Source organism: Odontesthes bonariensis, chromosome 10, assembly GCF_027942865.1.
Source record: "Odontesthes bonariensis isolate fOdoBon6 chromosome 10, fOdoBon6.hap1, whole genome shotgun sequence".
NCBI classification, from domain to species: Eukaryota; Metazoa; Chordata; class Actinopteri; order Atheriniformes; family Atherinopsidae; genus Odontesthes; species Odontesthes bonariensis.
In genome coordinates, this window is record NC_134515.1 from 11,086,137 (window position 1) to 11,104,775 (window position 18,639).

The 18,639-nt window shown below is 41.1% G+C and overlaps 3 protein-coding genes across 5 annotated transcripts in view; 1 reads left to right on the forward strand and 2 right to left on the reverse strand.

Moving 5' to 3' along the window:
* Nucleotides 1-12,520, reverse strand: part of slc35h1 (solute carrier family 35 member H1) — an 81,686-nt gene extending 69,166 nt beyond the window's left edge. Inside the window, exons 1-8 of one of the 2 annotated variants that reach the window (XM_075476236.1) lie at nt 12,030-12,520; nt 10,714-10,938; nt 10,443-10,593; nt 7,706-7,769; nt 7,509-7,581; nt 5,676-5,844; nt 5,362-5,445; nt 1,963-2,138 (exon numbers count right to left, since the gene is read on the reverse strand). In XM_075476236.1, coding sequence (XP_075332351.1) covers nt 1,963-2,138; nt 5,362-5,445; nt 5,676-5,844; nt 7,509-7,581; nt 7,706-7,769; nt 10,443-10,593; nt 10,714-10,824 — 828 coding nt within the window. In that variant the 5' untranslated portion in view covers nt 10,825-10,938; nt 12,030-12,520. The remainder of the gene's footprint in view (nt 1-1,962; nt 2,139-5,361; nt 5,446-5,675; nt 5,845-7,508; nt 7,582-7,705; nt 7,770-10,442; nt 10,594-10,713; nt 10,939-12,029) is intronic. The other variant, XM_075476235.1, reaches the window with a different exon arrangement.
* On the forward strand, nt 12,146-12,888 carry taf13 (TATA-box binding protein associated factor 13). Of its 2 annotated transcripts, none has more exons than XM_075476239.1 (2): nt 12,146-12,251; nt 12,338-12,888. In XM_075476239.1, the coding sequence occupies exon 2, from the start codon at nt 12,343-12,345 to the stop codon at nt 12,715-12,717; it is 375 nt and encodes a 124-aa protein (XP_075332354.1). In that variant the 5' UTR covers nt 12,146-12,251; nt 12,338-12,342; the 3' UTR covers nt 12,718-12,888. The 2 variants fall into 2 exon arrangements, with proteins under 2 accessions (XP_075332354.1, XP_075332355.1); XM_075476240.1 differs by having other exon boundaries at nt 12,152-12,247.
* Nucleotides 12,889-14,265: 1,377 nt separating this feature from the next.
* tnnc2.2 (troponin C2, fast skeletal type, tandem duplicate 2) lies at nt 14,266-17,433 on the reverse strand. The gene is made up of 6 exons (XM_075476238.1): nt 17,324-17,433; nt 16,406-16,457; nt 15,850-15,993; nt 15,525-15,639; nt 15,289-15,425; nt 14,266-14,869 (listed from the first exon to the last, which is right to left on the reverse strand). The coding sequence occupies exons 1-6, from the start codon at nt 17,324-17,326 to the stop codon at nt 14,838-14,840; spliced, it is 483 nt and encodes a 160-aa protein (XP_075332353.1). The 5' UTR covers nt 17,327-17,433; the 3' UTR covers nt 14,266-14,837.
* Nucleotides 17,434-18,639: the final 1,206 nt, after the last annotated feature.

Here is an 18,639-nt window from a genome sequence, read left to right on the forward strand (position 1 = left end):
TCCTGGCATGAATATTTTATATATATATATATTATAATAATATGTTTGGGGATACTGTGACGGCTGGCTTTGGCACCTTGTCTTCAAAGCTTAGTTCAACCGTCAGAAATCTGGGAGTGACCTTTGACCTTTGACAGTCATCTGAGGTTGAACAAACAAATTAACAATGTCGTCAGAACTAGTTTTTTCTAGTTGCGTCTCCTGACCAAAGTTAAAATGTTTTTAAGTCATCATGACCTTGAGAAAGCCATCCATGCCCTAATACAGTGGTTCCCAAACTGTGGTATGCGGAGGTACTGCAGGGGGTACGCGGCGCACAGGGAGTTTTTTTTATTTTTTATTTTTTTTATTTAGGCGTCACACTTTTATGGAGGACTGTTTATGAAGGAGACTCCAGTTTTGTGATGAATGTTACATGAGTTAGGCCTGTTAATGTATTCTTAAAAAGAGAGAGAAATGAGTTATGTTCATGTATTCTTAAAAAAAAAAAAAGAAGAGAAATGTTACTTGTTTAACTCTTTCGGTGCCATTGACGTCTATAGACGTCAATTTAAAAAAAACGCTGACTGCCAAAGACGTCTATAGACGTCAATTGCGTTTTTTAACGGAGCGGGCTGGGGGACAATCTAGCGGAGTTCGTCACTAAATCTTAGGCTTGTAAACACTAAACAGAGAATATACTGGCAAAATTACCCGCAAGGTGGCAGCAGTGCCACTTTGCACAAAAAAAGAAAAAGCGTGTTTTCTCCGTTTTTTGGGTCAAACAGTTGTTTTTGGTGAAACCAACCTATGTTCTACTGTCTATTACTAAAGGACTGAAAATGGTAGAAACAAACTTTTTTTTCCTGATGAAAGAAGAGAGTCTACTCTTTCGTTTGGTAATTTCGGTGTGTACATAGTCATAAGACACTTTTCTGTGGGTCTTGGAAAATCAGTCAAAATACTGTAAAACACTTGGCAGTATGGGTCTCTCTGAAATGAAAATGGCTGGCAGCCAATGAGTTAAGTTAGATAACGAAGGAAGATTATTTTGATTTAGTATTTATGCTATTTTGGTTAATTATTTATATTTCAAGAAAATGTTTTTTATTCTTATGTTGAATTCAACTGAGGTTAAAAAAAAAGAGAGAAAGCCTGAGAATTTTATGTTCAAGTTAAGGATATTAAATAAAATGATTTTCATGTAATAACCACTGTGTTGCTCTACTTTTGGAGAATCATCACACGCGTTGTATGTGTGAGGGGGTACTCGTGGTGTGACAAGAAGGCTCAGGGGGTACTCAGGCCAAAAAAGTTTGGGAACCACTGCCCTAATAAGTTCAAGGTCAGACTATTGCAATGCACTTTATGTCGGCGTCTCCCAGTCTTCTCAGTCGCCTTCAGCTTGTGCAGAACGCTTCTGCCCGTCTTTTAACCAACACCAACAGACGTGTGCACATCACTCCTGTTCTTAACTCCTTTTAAAGCTCTTAACGGCCTCGCCCCATCACATTTATCTGAGCTTTTAACAGTCCTGGTAGAGCTCTGAGGTCAACAGATCAGTTTCTGCTGGAAGTGCTCAGGTCAGAATACAAACCCTGGGGTGAGCGAGCCTTTTCCGTCGCTGCCCCCAGGCTCTGGAATAAGCCCCCCGTCCAGCTGCGTCTTATTTCTGACCTGGGCCTCTTCAAATCTAGGCTAAAAACCTACTTATTTAGGATGGCTTTTAATACCCAGTAGTATGATGACACTTTTATCTTATTCGATTTTGTTGTATTTTATTGCTTTCACCGTTCTTTTGTTTTTACTTATTCTTCCAAAGCCCCCAAATAGAGTCTTGTTAACTTTTCTGGCTAAAAAACTTCACATCCCGACTATCTTAAACAGTGCAGGCAGCTCCTTCTCGTCTAATCAATGTTAGGTTTTGTAAATCTACTGTAAACACTCAACAACAACAACATGACACACAGAGCTTAACAGTACCTTGAAGATCCCTGATATGGACAATGTAAGGCTGGAGGTCCGGGAGACGAGCAGGAATTCAGAAAAGCCCAAACCAAAGGCAAGCGAGCCGCCAATACTGAGCGTGAAGACGGAATACAGGAGAGGAGATAGCTCAGTCACCCGGAATAACTTCTCTGAGGTACTGAGGCTCAGTGCTGCAGGGAGACGGGAAAGAATTTAGACAAAGTTTACTGACGGCAGACCAAGAAAAGTAATTATGCAGTCAAGCAGTAACTGTGGTTTGTTTGGCTGGCTCGTCCACTCCTATGTCTGGTTTTCTAAGGTCAGTAACCTGTAGGGGTGGGCGAAAAAAAATTGATTCATGTACATATCGCGATTTTTTTTATGGGATGATTTTAAAAATCGATTTTTCTCCCCTGAATCGATTATATTACGTCATATCCGTGTCCACAAAAACTTCATCAATTCATTACATTAAGTTATGTTAAAACTAGCCCACATTTGTGCTGTGTGGACATTTCAATTAATTTTGTAACTGTAAACTTTAAAAAGTGCTGTACATGTTAAGTACCTCTTTTTGTCTCAGTTGAAATAAACGTCAGCTGCTGGACTGACTGACACAGACTGATATGCATTGTTTATGGGAACGACGTTCATTCTAGAAGTGTATGATTCAACTTGATTGTTTTTAAAGGAGGAAGAAAATTGCAATTACTGATTATATTGAATCGCAATTATCAAGAATCGTGATACAATCGAATTGTGACCAAAGCATATCGTCCCACCCTAGTAACCTGTGTCTCCGTCCAACAACGGTTGGAGCACTTCAGTCATTTCAGAAATCTTTGTTTTTTTTAGAAATGATGCAAACAAAAAGCAATGCTAAATCCCTGGGATACAATGTCAAACACTGGTTCTGGTCCCATAACTCTCTTGGTGTTGGACAATCTTATCTTTGATTTTTCCAGGAGAGAAAAATCTGTCTACACTTAGCCATAAAGGTGTGGGGGTCACTCTCTGACTTCCTTATCATCTGTCTAGACGCGCACTCCTTTCCATTAATCAGACAGCAAATGAACTTGTGAGCTTAATGAGCGAATGAGCAGCCTGGTCATTTTGGTCGGATCCAGTAACATTTACGTTGAACTGCTGCAGTTACACAATGAAGGGCCGTGTATATTCTCGCAGCAGTGTGTCGCAGTGAGCTTGTCGCAGACATGACACAGTTATTTTTGATTTATGCCCAATTTTGAAGCGCTGTCTGCGCTATGTTAATCCCATGCCACAACGCAAGAGGGACAATCACGAACAAGCTAGGATTGTGGGTGTGGTGGGTGGCGTGTTTCTCTTCCGGTTACGGAGGTCATTCAACAACAATGGCGACTGGACGAATGCGCACTTTGACATGCAGCTGATCGATCTAGAAATAGAAGAACTATTGCTACTACTGGAGCTGGCAGAGATGCGAAAGAAGCGTCACGGTTAGCGTCACCATTAGCCGGTTAGCAAACCGGAAATACGCATAGTGTAGAGCGGATGTAGAGTTGACCAATCAGAGGCCTCCTTTCTCTCCTCCCTGCGACGATATCTGCGGCACTGTCTGCGGTGAGTTACAATTTTGGGGAGGTGCACCAGAGTGTCTGCGGAAGGGGGGGGGGGGCATGTCTGCGTTAACTGCGACACACACGCAGACGACCTGGTTTCCGACCATAAACAGGCCTTCAGAGGCGCTTTGCGGCAGATCTTTCAGATCTGTCAGACAAACAGAAAGCAGACAGCAATGAGGAGAGCTTGAGACAGTAGTTTGGTTTCTATTAAAAGGGAAGTTCTTTTTTTTTTTAACCCTGGACCTTATTTCTGGCATAAAATACGTTCATCGACTCACCGATAACAGTTTGGTGAAAGTCGACGATATTTAGATCACTGGAGATCGGCATATATCCATATAACGGGAGAGAACAGGACAGAGACAATACAGCCTCTAAATAAGGCATTATCTGTCTTTATTTCACCAATACTTTAAGACCAATGAATGAATGAACGCGTACTATTGCACTGTTAGCTCAGAGCTGCCGTGTTGTTGTTATCGGGGGCCGATAGGAAGCTTTCTACACATGCGTCTACTGGGATGACATCATCAACACGCGCCGCTGCAGCACAGCTCATTCACTCCGTGCTCTATGACGGTCGGCTAACTTCACACAGAGTTTGCTGCTGATAGTTTTGTGCAAAATGGCAGAATATTTATCAGATTTTGACGATGTGGACGACGACTTTGAGTACGATGGACGTCCTTACCGGAGTGAATGAGCTGTGCTGCAGCGGCGCGTGTTGATGATGTCATCCCAGTAGAAAGCCCCGGATAATATGCTTTACTTGTTTCAACATAAAAGCACGTATTTCAAAATAAATTTAAAAAAAACTCCTGCATTTACAGCCAAGTTGAATTGTCTTCTCAGCGTAGTAGTTCCAGTCTAAAATATCACTTAAAGGCAAAACACACAACTGATAGCAGCAAGTCATTCAAGGAAACAGACAGGTGAGCGAGGCTTCTACATAAAAACTACAGAAAGATGCTGATGTTAAAAGTGTGTTTGCACAACAAATGTTATGGCACTTTCATTCATATGGCAGCACATTTAAAATAAAACTAAATGCTAAAAGCTATACACTACTTTTGAATTCATTTTTGGATTTTGCGTACAAATGCGATTAATCGTGATTAATCAGCGAAATCGTGTGATTAATTAGATTTAAAATTTTAATCGTTCCTGCACCAAGTTAAACACAATCTGGACCAACATATTTAATTCCTACAGCAAAATGTTTCAAAAAGTTATCATCCCAAACCCCATATGTGCTCTATTTGGATGCACCGCTGAAATCCGTGGCCTTAAAGGCAAAGCAGGGGTAGTCATAGCATTTACTTCCCTGATTGCAAGACGGCTCATTCTTCTCTCCTGGAAGAAAGCCACTACTCCCACCTTTCCAAAATGGATAAAAGATATAATGCACTTTCCTACACTTGAGAAAATCAGATATACCCTTAAAGGCTCCTTGCAAAAATTTGAGAGGATTTGGACCCCTTTTCTACAATATTACGAAAGCTTACAAACTAAAGTTAAATGAGGATTAAGACACCAATACAGAAGTGAGAACAGATTCTATTTTACCCTTATTATCATTATTATTACTACTATTGTTATTACACATTTATTTATTTTATTTATCCTTTTTAAATATATACTGTATATGTATATTTCTTAAGATATCTGAATGTACTCATTACTTATTTTATTTCATTATTGTTATTGCTGTCTGTGTGTCTGTTCGATAATTCATTGTGAAAAATCAATAAAAATTGTTGAAACTAAAATTTTTAAATCGTTGCCCCGCCCTACTTAAGACTATACTCACCTTCATTGTACAGGAAGAGGGGGAAGAGGCCGAGGAACATGAGCGGTTGTAGATGGTACATGGTGTCTATTGGGTTCTGAAGGCCTGAAACAAAGCGTGTGAGCTTGCGTGAACTTTGCTGCTATGAAAACACTAAAACAACTTTAGATGCATCCAACCGATGTGCACCGTTCCAAACACAAGAACACGAAAAATCACGTTGGACGGACTGCGTCGGGTTGGAGAAGCAAGAACAGTCACAGTTGATGCTGAACAGGGTCGCTCCACTTACTGAATATCTAACATTTTCAGTTTGAACACGACTCATGACTGACCCAGCTCTGCTTTCTGCATGAGGACCTGAGTGAGGGTCCAGCGGATTCCCCCAATGAAGGATGCCAGCAGCACCATAATGAAGCCCTCCAAGTTGAACTGTGTCGACTCGAGAGTAAACATAAAGAGCCCGCTGGAGATCAACAGGACCACCAGGATCAGGAAAGGGTTCTGACGGTAAAAAAAAACAAAACAAGCGTTTGATGAGATTATGATTCAAAGTGCCTCAGCAGGGGCATAAGGACACTCTGTCCTCTTCCCACCACAGATGCATGGAGACATGTCTCTACTGTCCTTGCTTACATCAGAGTGGATTCTCTCTTTCTCATCACTGATAAGGAAAACAAGGAAAACAACAACAGCCTCATTTGTAGGGAATTCTGCTGCTGTTGTACAGTTCGTTAAAGTGTAGAATAACAATGCAGTACATAAAATCAGTTGCTTTTAACTGTATTATCCAAAGAAAATGAGCAACAATGGATGAAATTAACATGAAACCCTGAAACAAATACAGATAATTAGGAGAGAATGGTTCCGTTGAGTTTTTTTTCTTCTCAGAAACACGACATTCAAACAAATTTAAATGATTTCTAAAAGAATATTCCTGCAGTTTATCAGCAACACTTGACTTTAGTAGCCACTTAAATTGCATTTTAACACGATTAAGGTCATATGTGAAGTTAACAATAACCAATTTACCATATCATATACGAACCTCAATCACGATATTACATCCCATTGGAGTGGCGACATTCGCGGCTACTTTACGGCGCATGTTGCCTTAGTCTCCACAGATACCAAATCTGCTTATTATATGCAACTTTGGGCTTGTTTTCACATGTAAAGTTGCTTGTTTTTGTCACAAGATCTGCCGACAGCAGAGTAATACACTGTTTCTTGAAAAATACGGACATAATGGTGGGTTTTGGAGGGGTTTTGAATCCAGCTGCACTAAGTAAGATGTAAATAGGAACATGAATGGAATCATGTAAACAATGTGGAATATCATCCTAATCAGAATAATGCCAGTAGTATGATTATGGATGTGCATATGGATGAAAAAACACTGTTAAAGCAATACTATGTAACATTTCTACCTTAAAATAACAGCTTGAAAAAAATTGCGCGGCTAGAATGAGTTTTAATATTACGATTGGCCTGTCTCCTATGCCCTTCGGGGGTCTGAGTTGGAAAAACTGCGCTATGTAACTTTGCTGGACCGGCCCGGGAGCTGAGCAGAAGTACTTCGACTTGCTTTCTGGCACACCTACCGCAAAAACAAATAGACCCCTCTCACGCTCCCAGGTACATTTGATTACTCTTACCTTCTCGGTCGACATAGCTTGCACCTTCTAACTCCTCGCCGGTTCGTTAACAAACGTGAAAAGTGAAAGTAAAAGGGTGTTGTATTTACGACAGTGTAACCGTACATTACCTCCAAGCCTGTAGGGGGAGCTCCAGAGTGGGCTTTTTGAGAAGTTACATTGTATCGCTTTAAAGAGAAATCTGTGAATGACTTGCTGTGTCTAAATGTGTGAAAAATGACTTTCTCTGACCACAGTGAGAACAAATGCGATGAAAGAGGTTGGCTTTCATCACAACAATACCAACTTCACGGCTGCCTATGGAGCACACGTATGCAATTAGGAATGTCACTTCTTCTGCAACAGCTTCCACATATTTCCGTCTTATTATACGACAAAACAATAGAGGAACATTTACTCTGACCGCATGTAGTCTGTCTAAGAGTTGCACTCAATCTGTCCAACTCTAAAACAACATGCAGTCATCATGAGGTCAACATGCACGTTTGACGTGTAGGAATAGTCACTCACCGGCTCCTCCAGTTTAAACACCAGAGAGAAAAAGAGGATGAACAGCACGGCCGAGGACTTGGTCATGGTGTACCTCAAATGACAAAGTTAAAGGACAAATATTAGAGCTGAACAGTACAATGAATGATTAAAAGCAACTCTGACGACCTAAAGGTGGTCTTAAATCATAGATTTTGTTTAAAATGCCATGAACTTACAAGCTAATGGTGATGAAGAGGAAGCTCCAGTTGGAAAGTCCAATATCCAGTGCCGTTGCTAAGGCTGTGGATGGGATGAACAGAAGTTAGGACTTTTGGATCAAACTGCATGCAAAGATGAAATACGGGAATTAGGTACACACATATATATCCATCTTGGCTTTTTTATTTTTTATTATTTTAAAAACACATACTGGCAACAGGGATTCACAGATTGGGTAATTCTAAGCTGATGCTTTGTGATTTATTTTCCCTCAAATGCCTGGCAGACAGTAAAGTGCTAATTATGTTTCATAATAAGTGTCTCAGCTCTTCAACCCGCTACCTTTGGATGAGCACAAATTCATTCATAAAATATACCGAAAACACTTCATTTTAACATTTGCAAATGACTATGGCTGGGCGCGGTAACTCGCTAATTATTTAACGTCGATAAATATTTTTTCGCACATTAACGCAGGTTTTTTGTTTTTTTGGGGGGGGGGCTTTTGTGCCTTTAATGGATAGGACAGTTCAGAGAGACAGGAAGCAGGGGGCAGAGAGAGGGGGAACGACACGCAGCACAGGGCCGTAGAATACGGGACTCGAACCGGGGCCAGCTGCAGTGAGGACTGTAGCCTCTTGTACATGGGGCGCCTGCTCAACCCACTACGCCACGGACCCCCCCTGTTTTATTATTTATTTTATTTTGTAAAAGTCTGTTGCTCACAGGCTTTTATTTTGTAAAAGTCTGTTGCTGTCTGCTGCGGAACCGGAAAAGAAAGTAATCGGCGGATCCACCAAACATGGAGAAGGGTACGGAACTTTCACTCGGCCATTTTCATTTTAAAGTTCTCCCAGATGGCGGAGTCGACAGAACCAAAGTCATCTGTAAACACTGCCAAGTTGAATTGTCTTCTCAGCGTAGTAGTTCCAGTCTAAAATATCACTTAAAGGCAAAACACACAACTGATAGCAGCAAGTCATTCAAGGAAACAGACAGTGGAGCGAGGCTTCTACATAAAAACTACAGAAAGATGCTGATGTTAAAAGTGTGTTTGCACTACAAATGTTATGGCACTTTCATTCATATGGCAGCACATTTAAAATAAAACTAAATGCTAAAAGCTATACACTACTTTTGGATTCATTTTTGCGTACAAATGCGATTAATCGTGATTAATCAGGGAAATCATGTGATTAATTAGATTAAAAATTGTAATCGTTGCCCAGCCCTACAAATGACTGATGTTATCCTGAGTGCGGTCAACAGGCGGAATAGAAGCCGAATACCAATATTTGGACAGCATTTCTGCAGATCCCTGATTTACCATTTCATAACTGATAATAACATTATTCTCAGTATTTGCATTCTATCTACTGTTAGCCAGCACTCACTGATTTTACAAATGGGACATCGTCTCAGAAGATCACCGCCAACAAACGCTGCGATTTGTTTCAGGTTCTTACAAATGTAAAGGGGTTCTGATGAAGTTAACTCACAGGAGGAGGAAGGAGGCAAAGTGAGGGCTCCTCTGGTGAGCCACTTCATTAGAAAGTAGCTACTCTTTTATCATCACTTCTATAGATTTTATGCTACGTGCTTTAAAAAGGAGTGTCGCTCAACTGGTTAAACGGACACCCCATGCATGGAGGCCCTGTTATTAAAGAAAAGAAAAGGAAAAGCCCAACAGATCCCTGACAGACAGGAGATGTTTTGGAATAAGTTGCATGAATAAACAATCCCAAGTCTTCTTTTAGGCTCCAATCCTTTGTTTATAATTCTTCCAGGTGGGGTAATGGCTCCTTTTCTTTTGGGGCTCAAGGAGTAGTGGCCATCTAAGAAGGCCCACAACACTCCAGTTGAAAGCCAGATGGCTCTTACTCTTTGATTCCCAAAAGAAATGTGCCACCTTAAAATAAAGAAAAATAAGGTTATGGTCAAGATTGGGCCTAAATCTATCATCTACATCAGTGATACTCACTATTTATTTCACAAGAGCCACATTGGCAGAGCAAAATCAAGGGAAGAGCCACTTTTACGACAACATACTAAGTCCCCTTTTGCAAATATGCATTTCTACATCTACATCCCACAAAAAAAGAAAAAACACAGCCAATACATTTTCAATTAAGACCACATTTACCTTAATACTGGGATGAGCGGAAGCTGGCATGCATGTCCTTGACTTTCTTCATGTTGTATTTGTAGTTTGTTGTTGTAATCATAGTGAGACATTCAAGATGGGCATGGTTTTTGTGCTGGTTTTTGCCCTTTTTTATTAAAAAAAAAAAAAAACACCGATCCATTGTGCCTGCATCTAGCGCTGGCTAAAGGAGCTAGCGTGCACTGCGGTGTGACGGTGGTTTAATTGGGCTGCGTTGCCAGGTTTAACAGTTCCCCTTTAGGAAACACCATTAAGCCTTAATTAATACTTAATAAAAATACTTAATACTGTGCAGTATTCACTGTGTGTTATTTGAAAACATGTATTGTTATTGTTACCATATTGTTATAAGCTACTATGCGAGTGCGAGCCGCCAATTAGAGCTTGAGGAGCCGCATGTGGCCCGCGAACCGCGCAATGAGTATCTCTGGTCTACATGTTTCCAATCAAGTGTTGCTTATCTATCAACATGGACTTTAGTCAAAGAAAAATCACTGAACGTGATAAAGAGTTGATCATCAGTTCTGACTCTTCGTCTATTCTCCAAATGTCGACACTTTTGAGACTCCACCAAAAAAAGAAAAACCTACCAGTGGGAGCCACTTTATGGAGGTAGTCTCTCCAGCTCAGAACAACGCGGGGTTTTCCTGTATAGCACTGCATGGCCCGCCGAGTCAGAGCTGACAGATAGAAGTTGACGGTGAGATGCACCAATGTCATGAAGAGGGGATAATGGAAGCCCTGAGAAGGTTGGAAAAAACACACGAGAGGCCCTTATAGGACATGGCTTCACTAACTTTAAGGAGCAAACAAAATATATAACTCAGGCCAGTTGGGAAATTTAACTGGAGATTCACTTACCTTCATCAGCCATTTATTATAAAATGTGATGCCTATGGAGAAGACATAGTAGAGGAGAACTAGTCCAACAGTGCGAAGTCCCCGGCAGAGGAAATGAACCGGACACGCCATTCAGAACTGCCAGGATCAGCTGTCCAGTCCAGACAGCTACAGAAGGGAGGCCCTCTCCAAACTGACTCTGCACCCCCCTCTGCCACCCATGCTGTGTCCTGTAGGAAGATGAATCTGTAGGTGGAACACATCAAATCAAATTTATTTGTATAGCACATTTCATGTACAAAACAATTCAAAGTGCTTTACATCAAATAAAAGCATTGCAGCAGGGAGTGGAAGAAGCATTAAAAATACATAAAAGAATATAAAGAGAAACAAATAAATTAATTTAAATTAATTTAAAAACAAGCAACAGTCATGATAAATTCAAAGATATCGTGCAGATTTCATGCATAGACACATGAGAAAAGAAATTAACCTGGATTTAAAAATGTCTACACTTAAAGAGTTGCAGTGTTAGCTCATGTTGGATCAACCTTATCAGCAGCTGGACATTAACCACGTCAGCTAGCCATTGCCACACCAACTGTCCTGCTAATCTTTCCCATTGTTTGCTAACGCATAACTACACAGGGACTGACCCAGGACTATAAACATCTTCGGCTACTTTATGAACTTTATCAACCTGCGGCTGAGGGCACTGTGATAAAGGTCGATGGTTATTTGGCAAAGTTAGCCGGGGCCAGCTGTGTTGTATGCTGGCTGGCGTTACACTCCCTAAACCTGCAATGTTGACAGGACCGTTGTTTGGCTAATTTGCTAATTGCTAGCGCTGACTCTATTCATTCACATAACGGCAAAACAGAGCCCTGAGTTAGCTTCCACTATCACTTACTAATTTGCAGCCCTCAGGAAAACAGTTGACAATCGACAACACATCTAATTTTGTCACTTTCAATCGGCAATAGCCTCACACTCAACTCCAAAAAAAACAAATCACGCCATTAAAAGTGAGCACTTCCAGATTGTTGGTCACATGCAACCCACATTAAACACTGTTCTCAAACTGAAAGAGCTTTGGAGATGATCTCTGTATCGGTTCACGTTTTTACACCACTGCGTTACTTTAAAGTAATAAACAGAGGGGAAAAATGTGAAATGATGTTTTAATACACGTGGATGTAGCTAATATTTCAAGCTAGCAGGTGTAAGTTATAGCGACCCACTCGGACTTATTTTTTTTAATCAAATCTAACCTCAGTGGCCATCTTCGACCTTCGCATCACACAAAAACCAGGTAAAAGGAAACAATTAAAACTTACCGCTGAGAGACACTTCTTAACAGTCGTGCTGACTACATGGCTGAGTGGTAAACTTTGAGGTGTGCGAGCTGCTTGAAGTTAACAGGAGGTACCAGTAGGGGGCAGTGTTTTATAATTGCTAACTTTAACTCAGAATAATTACTGCCTTAGTCAACGAATCAGAAGCGGAAGTCCATAACAAACTTGGGGTTTGTTGTGATCCTGTGTGCAGATACAAAGTCAGTAAGTAATTAAGTAAGTTTCTTCTCTGTAAATCAAAGATAAATCAATCGGTGTTTGTTAACCCGCTGTGTGCGCGTGCTTTTCAGCAAAAATGGCGGAAGAGGAGGATGAGACCGGCTTCGACGAGGAGCTGGACGACGGCACCAGTGGAGTGGATGTCGGCCACGGGAGGAGAAAGAGGCTCTTCTCCAAGGAGCTCCGGTGTATGATGTACGGATTCGGAGACGACCAGAACCCGTACACGGAGTCTGTGGATATTCTGGAGGACCTGGTTATCGAGTTCATCACGGAAATGACCCACAAAGCGATGTCTATTGGACGCCAGGGCCGCGTCCAGGTGGAGGACATCGTCTTCCTTATTCGTAAAGATCCCAGAAAGTTCGCCAGAGTCAAAGACCTGCTGACCATGAACGAGGAGCTGAAGAGAGCCCGGAAAGCTTTCGATGAGGCCAATTATGGCTCTTAAACTCGCATTAGGACATTCTAGTCAGGCATTCAATTTGGTGGATCATTTCCTTACAATTCACGCTTCAGTTGTCCTGTTCCCACGTGTTTATTGTGTTCTATCCTGGTTTTTATTCTCGGTTGTACACAAACTTGTCTCGGATTGTATAAATAAACTAAAACTTTGTTTTAACCATCCTTTTAAGGTTTTTTTTTTGTGTGTTCCATAGTACAAATGAGACGCCATTGCTTAGAAATAAATAGCAACCATCATATCTTCACAAGCACAAAATAATTCAAAATGCAGCTGTCCTGCTGCACGTTGTGCTTTAATCATCAACAGAATTAAAGGTTTACTCTCCCAAAAAGACCAGGAGAAACTCATCCATGCATTCATCTCCAGCAGACTGCATCACTGTAATGCTCTTTTAACTGGACTTCCCAAAAAGAGCATTAAACATCTGCAGCTCATCCAGAACACTGCTGCTGGAGTTTTAACCCGGACTAAGAGATCTGAACACATCACAGCAGCTTTAAAATCTTTACTCTGGCTTCCAGTCAGTCACAGAATAGATTTTAAAAGCCTGCTGATGGTTTACAAATCCCAGAACGGTTTAGGCCCAAAATACATCTGAGATATGTTCAGAGAATATAAAGCCAGCAGAGCTCTTAGATCCAAGGACTCAGGTCAGCTGGTCCAGTCCAGAGTCCAGACTAAACATGGAGAAGCAGCATTTAGCTATTATGCTGCAAATAAGTGGAACAAACTGCCAGTGGAGATTAAACTTTCACCAAATGGAGACATTTTTAAATCCAGGTGAAAGACATTTCTTTTCTCATGTGTCTATGCATGAAATCTGCATGATATCTTTTAACTTATCTGGACTGTTGCCTGTTTTTAAATTCATTTAAATTATTTTCTTTGTTTCTCTTTATATTATCTTATGTATTTTTAATGCTTCTTCCACTCCCTGCTGCAATGCTTTTATTTTATGTAAAGCACTTTGAATTGTTTTGTACATGAAATGTGCTATACAAATAAATTTGATTTGATTTTGATTTTATTTAATAGCTGCATCATCAAACCTCTGGTTTTTACAATTTGTATAATTCTAGGATGTGTGTAGCTGCACCATCTGCTTCAAGTTGGCACTTTGTTCATTCTGATCCAAACCCTGCAATTTTTGAGAAGGCTTACTTTTAGTTTGACACACAAAAATAATTAAATTACCTGGATCCAGCTTTCCTACTTTTTGATGGTTTCTTTAGTGTGTTTTTTTAATTAAGAAAAAATAAATTAGGGGGTTTTGAACTGTTAGCTCATGGGAACTTGGTACTTTTTAATGACAAAATATTGGAAATAAATCTGAAAACAAGTTAAGGATCCCCCTTCATGTTCACAGCCAGCACAGTGGACACAGATAACCTATTTTGTTACCCCAAATGTAACCGATGCCACTTAGTGGTGACAAAAGTACTGACACCAGATAAGAGGATGAAATATTTTAAATGTTCTGTAAAAATAAGTAAAAGCAAAACTGGCTGTGTTTTAAACAAAATGGACAAAAAGAAGAAACAAACAGATTTTATTTAAATTCCTCAAAACAAATTTTTTTTTTTACATAGACCATAAATATGACAGACCAACTACAAGTGAGCATGTGTTAGTTCATTTATTCTGTTCAAGCAATTTACTTCTTTGTACAGTGAAGTGTTTGAATTAATTGGTCTAAGCAGCAGGTAAGAGACTGCCCATCTATCTAGAATACATCTAGATCAGAGCTTTACCAGCAGAAAGGCAGGGGGGGGTGACGTTGCATGCCATGCATGCTGCAGAAAGAGTGCGCAGTGAATTTCCTCACTGCAGCCTCGCCTTCCTGTCACATGGTCATGTCAGCGCAGCATCAGTGGGCTATCTGCATTCATTAGCAAGTCGGGGTGTAGCCCACCAAACGACCCTCCCGTCAGGTGTCCTAGCTGTCTGTTGAGGATGTTTACGAGGATGGAGAAGAGAAGCAGTGAACCAGATGGACAGGAGTGTGGTTGGGTCAGTGGGACGGAGGAAGGGGCAGGGATGGTGCAGATGTACTCAGAAAGGGGGTTCACATGAGGGTGGAGGAATGTCCATGAGTCTTTCTTGTTTTACTGCACATTCTCCATCATCTTGAGGAATTCTGCAAAATTACATAGGGTGCACAGTGTCACCAAGATGGAAAATGTTTCTTGATATAATCGGCAGCGATCTGTAAGTAAAATGTATTCTGCAGCTCAAATAAAGCGCACATGTTCCTTTAAAACTTGTGTGATTGGATTGCAAGGTAAGGATTAAGGCCTAAAAATGATTAAATACATACAATAATACAGCCAAGTAGCCAAAATAAGGTAACTAAAACCTGACCATAAATGCTTCACTGGCTATAAACTAGGACTGTATATTAATAATAAAGGACTGGACTGAGGTAACATATGTAACACAAAAATATGTAAATGTTTAGGTTTACGTTCATCTCCAAAGTACTCAGCTGGGGTAATTTATACCTTGTGACCTTTTACATAACACGTTTTTCCACCATCATTATTATCACAAACGTACCGTCAAAGTCCAGCATGCCGTCGGCGTTCTTGTCTCCATCCTTCAGCAGCTCATCAATCTCGTCCTCTGAGATGGTCTCACCGGAACTGCGGATGATTAAAGCGAACTCCTCTCTGTCGATGTAGCCGTCGGCGTTCCTTTGGGAAAGACAGACAAAAAAATGTGGCACATTACAGATAAACAGTTGCATAACATGAGAAAGTTATCGTGCTGTGTACAGATCGGAGACAACGTACTTGTCGAACACACGGAAGCACTCTGCCAACTCTTCCTCGCTCTTGCCGGCCTGGTCCTCCTTGAGCAGCCTCACCATCATGACCAAGAACTCCTCAAAGTCGATGGTACCGCTACCTGAGTGTCAACAAGAGGCCGCATCATTTTTTTTAACTATCATTATTAAAACTTTCAATTTTTTCACAACAGAGCCGAGCAGAAATTGGGACGCGCTCATGACGTTGGGGCGACAAAGTAGGCCTACAACACACGTGGGTACAAGTTATTACGCACAGTAAGTTGATGGGTTGCTATCTGATAAAAACGATACTTTTTTTTGTGGCTCACCATCCTCATCGACCTCCTCTATGATCTCATCCAACTCCTCTCTTGTCGGATTCTGACCCAGCATTCTCATGACCTGACCCAACTCTTTGGTGCTGATGTCACCGCCACCATCAGTGTCGAACATGTCAAAGGCAGCTTTGAATTCTGTTGAAATATGAATTGAAAGAAGTGACAGTCAGAATTGGCCCAGTACCATACTGTTCTCGCGGTGCAAAGTTACATTTATCAGAATTCCAGACAAAAGCAAATGAAAGTTGATAAAAAAAAAGTCAAATGTTCTATCGCCGCAGAGGTGACCAGGACTGTGATTTTTTTCAAAGGAAAGCATTCGACCTGCCCGATTTCACGCAGTGGATAAAAAGGTCAACCTCAATAATGGAGCTCACACTGTTAGTAAAAATGAGGGGGGAACAGCGGGATTCGCTTAATAATGTTCCTTTCAAGTAGTGATTGAGAATAATTGCGGAAACAATTGGCCGCTATGTATGTTGTTGAAAACCTCTTACAAAGGCTACATCTGGCGAAATGCATTATGTTTCCAAGATACTGCACTCACCATTCAGCATCTCCTCGCTCAGGTAGGAGCGGGCCTCTTGTTGCGCGTCAGTCTGCAACAAAACAGTGAACACTCATTATTTATTTCAGACTTCATTTAGGCTTCAGGGATTTTTCCACATAAACTCTCAACATTCAGGCAAATTGTCACAATTCCTTTCAAAATCTAATTTAATAAAACTTTATTTTTGTGTGATTTGTGTATTACCACAAATACAGTGAATGTTTAAAGCAGACCATTATCAACATGCAATACTTTGGTGGAAGCTAGAAAGATGCAAATTTACGATACTTTTACACACGGCGCAGAGGATACTTTTTAGAAATACTGAAAGGACATTAAAAAAAAAATCTTATTTTAATTCTATAGTTACAATTAATGATAGGGATGTCAACAAAATAACATTCTTTAATAAGTCATGTGACGCAGGACAAAGTGGCGTAGTCTCAAAAGGACTCTTGAGCTTGGTGAAAATTAGTCCGGCTATTTCAGGCTCAACACATTAGGCTCGCTGTATAAGGCCATCAGACATCCAATCCCCTGGAATTCGACGCCTAAGCAGAATCCACCCACCCTGCTCCATCAGCAGTGTTCGGCATTAAGAGTATTTGCAGATATTTATTAATCGATATTTGGGAATTATATTAAAAATCCAAGAGAAAATCGATTAGACGATTAGAATGTGGATCATATGAAACACACAATGTGATGTAAGTGAAGTCAACATAATAATGTCACCAACTGAAGAAAACTACATCTCAGCAAGCAAGCAGAACATTTTTTTTTATACTTCCACATGGCTTTATTAATCCTTCATTAACAGATGCTCTTCACGTGGATTACTGACTGATGGATGGCTGGTTTACTGATAAACTTGGAATAGTTCAACTGGTCATTTTCACAACTAATTGGTCTTACCATGTTTGTGGATTAGCTTTTCCTCCCCAAATATCCAAGGAAAACAGAAAAGCCCAAAGGAGTGGTCAATCCGTGTGCACCCCAACAGAGAGACTAGACGTCAAGACAAGGTTCAGAGACACTTTAAACGGGACAGCTAGGCCCCGCCCACTGCTTCTCACAGGCCTCCAGATTTAGTATCCTGAACTTTTAGGGTTCTGGGGCCAGGACAAGCCAATCACACCTTGAAGAGTGACGCTCTAATGTCTTGATGTGGCATGTTTAAGAAATGTAAAATAAGTCAAATGTGAGGGGGAAACAAGAGGAATAATACAACATTTTGGGGAGATTTCAACAATTTTGGAGGTCCTTCAGTGTTAATGGCATTGGATTTGATAAAGCTCAGACAACTAGAAGAGGGAGGTGAAAAAAATAAAAAAAATCACCCACAAAAGCAACATACGCTTTAAAATCTAAATCATACATTGAGATACTATTTAGAAAAGACCCCGAATGCAGCTTCTCGTGGTGACGACCTAAATGATCCACCACAGTGCAAAAGCAGGCCAAACTGCAGATCACCACACATTGGGTATCTGTTCAGACCTTGTAAACATATGACAGTTAACAAGGAGGAGTAGGCCTCCTCATTCACCTATTCTCCCAATTTATAAGTAGGTTGTGGCTTTTGTGACGATGAAGTTTCAATCTGGGTATGAAACTCTAAACCAGGAGAAAAATGCTGGGGGCTCTGACCCCAGATCACCATTCCTGACCCCTCCTTAGCTGTGCCATGAATAGCAGGCAAATTTCAGACTGAGAAGGGGCTAAGCGACCGTGCATCCCTCTGCCGCATCACCTGACAAACACAACCTGATGCTCCTAATTTGGAGTGCAGTTCCTGAGGGGAGGGGCCCTGGGTGAGAGACAAGAAGATACGAGGAAGAGGAGAAGAGCAGTCGTGAGGAGAGGGGAGGGATGTTGCTTCTGAGAGGTGGCGGGGGGCTTGTAGGCTCTGTACCCTGTACTGAGAGAGACCAGCATTTTCCAAAGGGAGAATGAACTTATCCGCTCTGTGACTGCCCGTCTCAAGCCACTGATGCCAGCCGGCTCAGCTTCACCTCTCACAATGGGGGCTGATCTCTGGGGGTCCCTGATTTCTCTGCCGGGGGAGACTACTTTGTGAAGAGCAGACAGCTATGAGACGGGTGGAGAGCTAATTGGATGATATCAATTTGAACTGGCAACTTAAAATGTCATTAGATATAACAGTTCATGTTTGTTGAATGAGACCGGGAGGTTACAAGGCTCGGTCTGTGGAAACCAAGGTGAAAGCG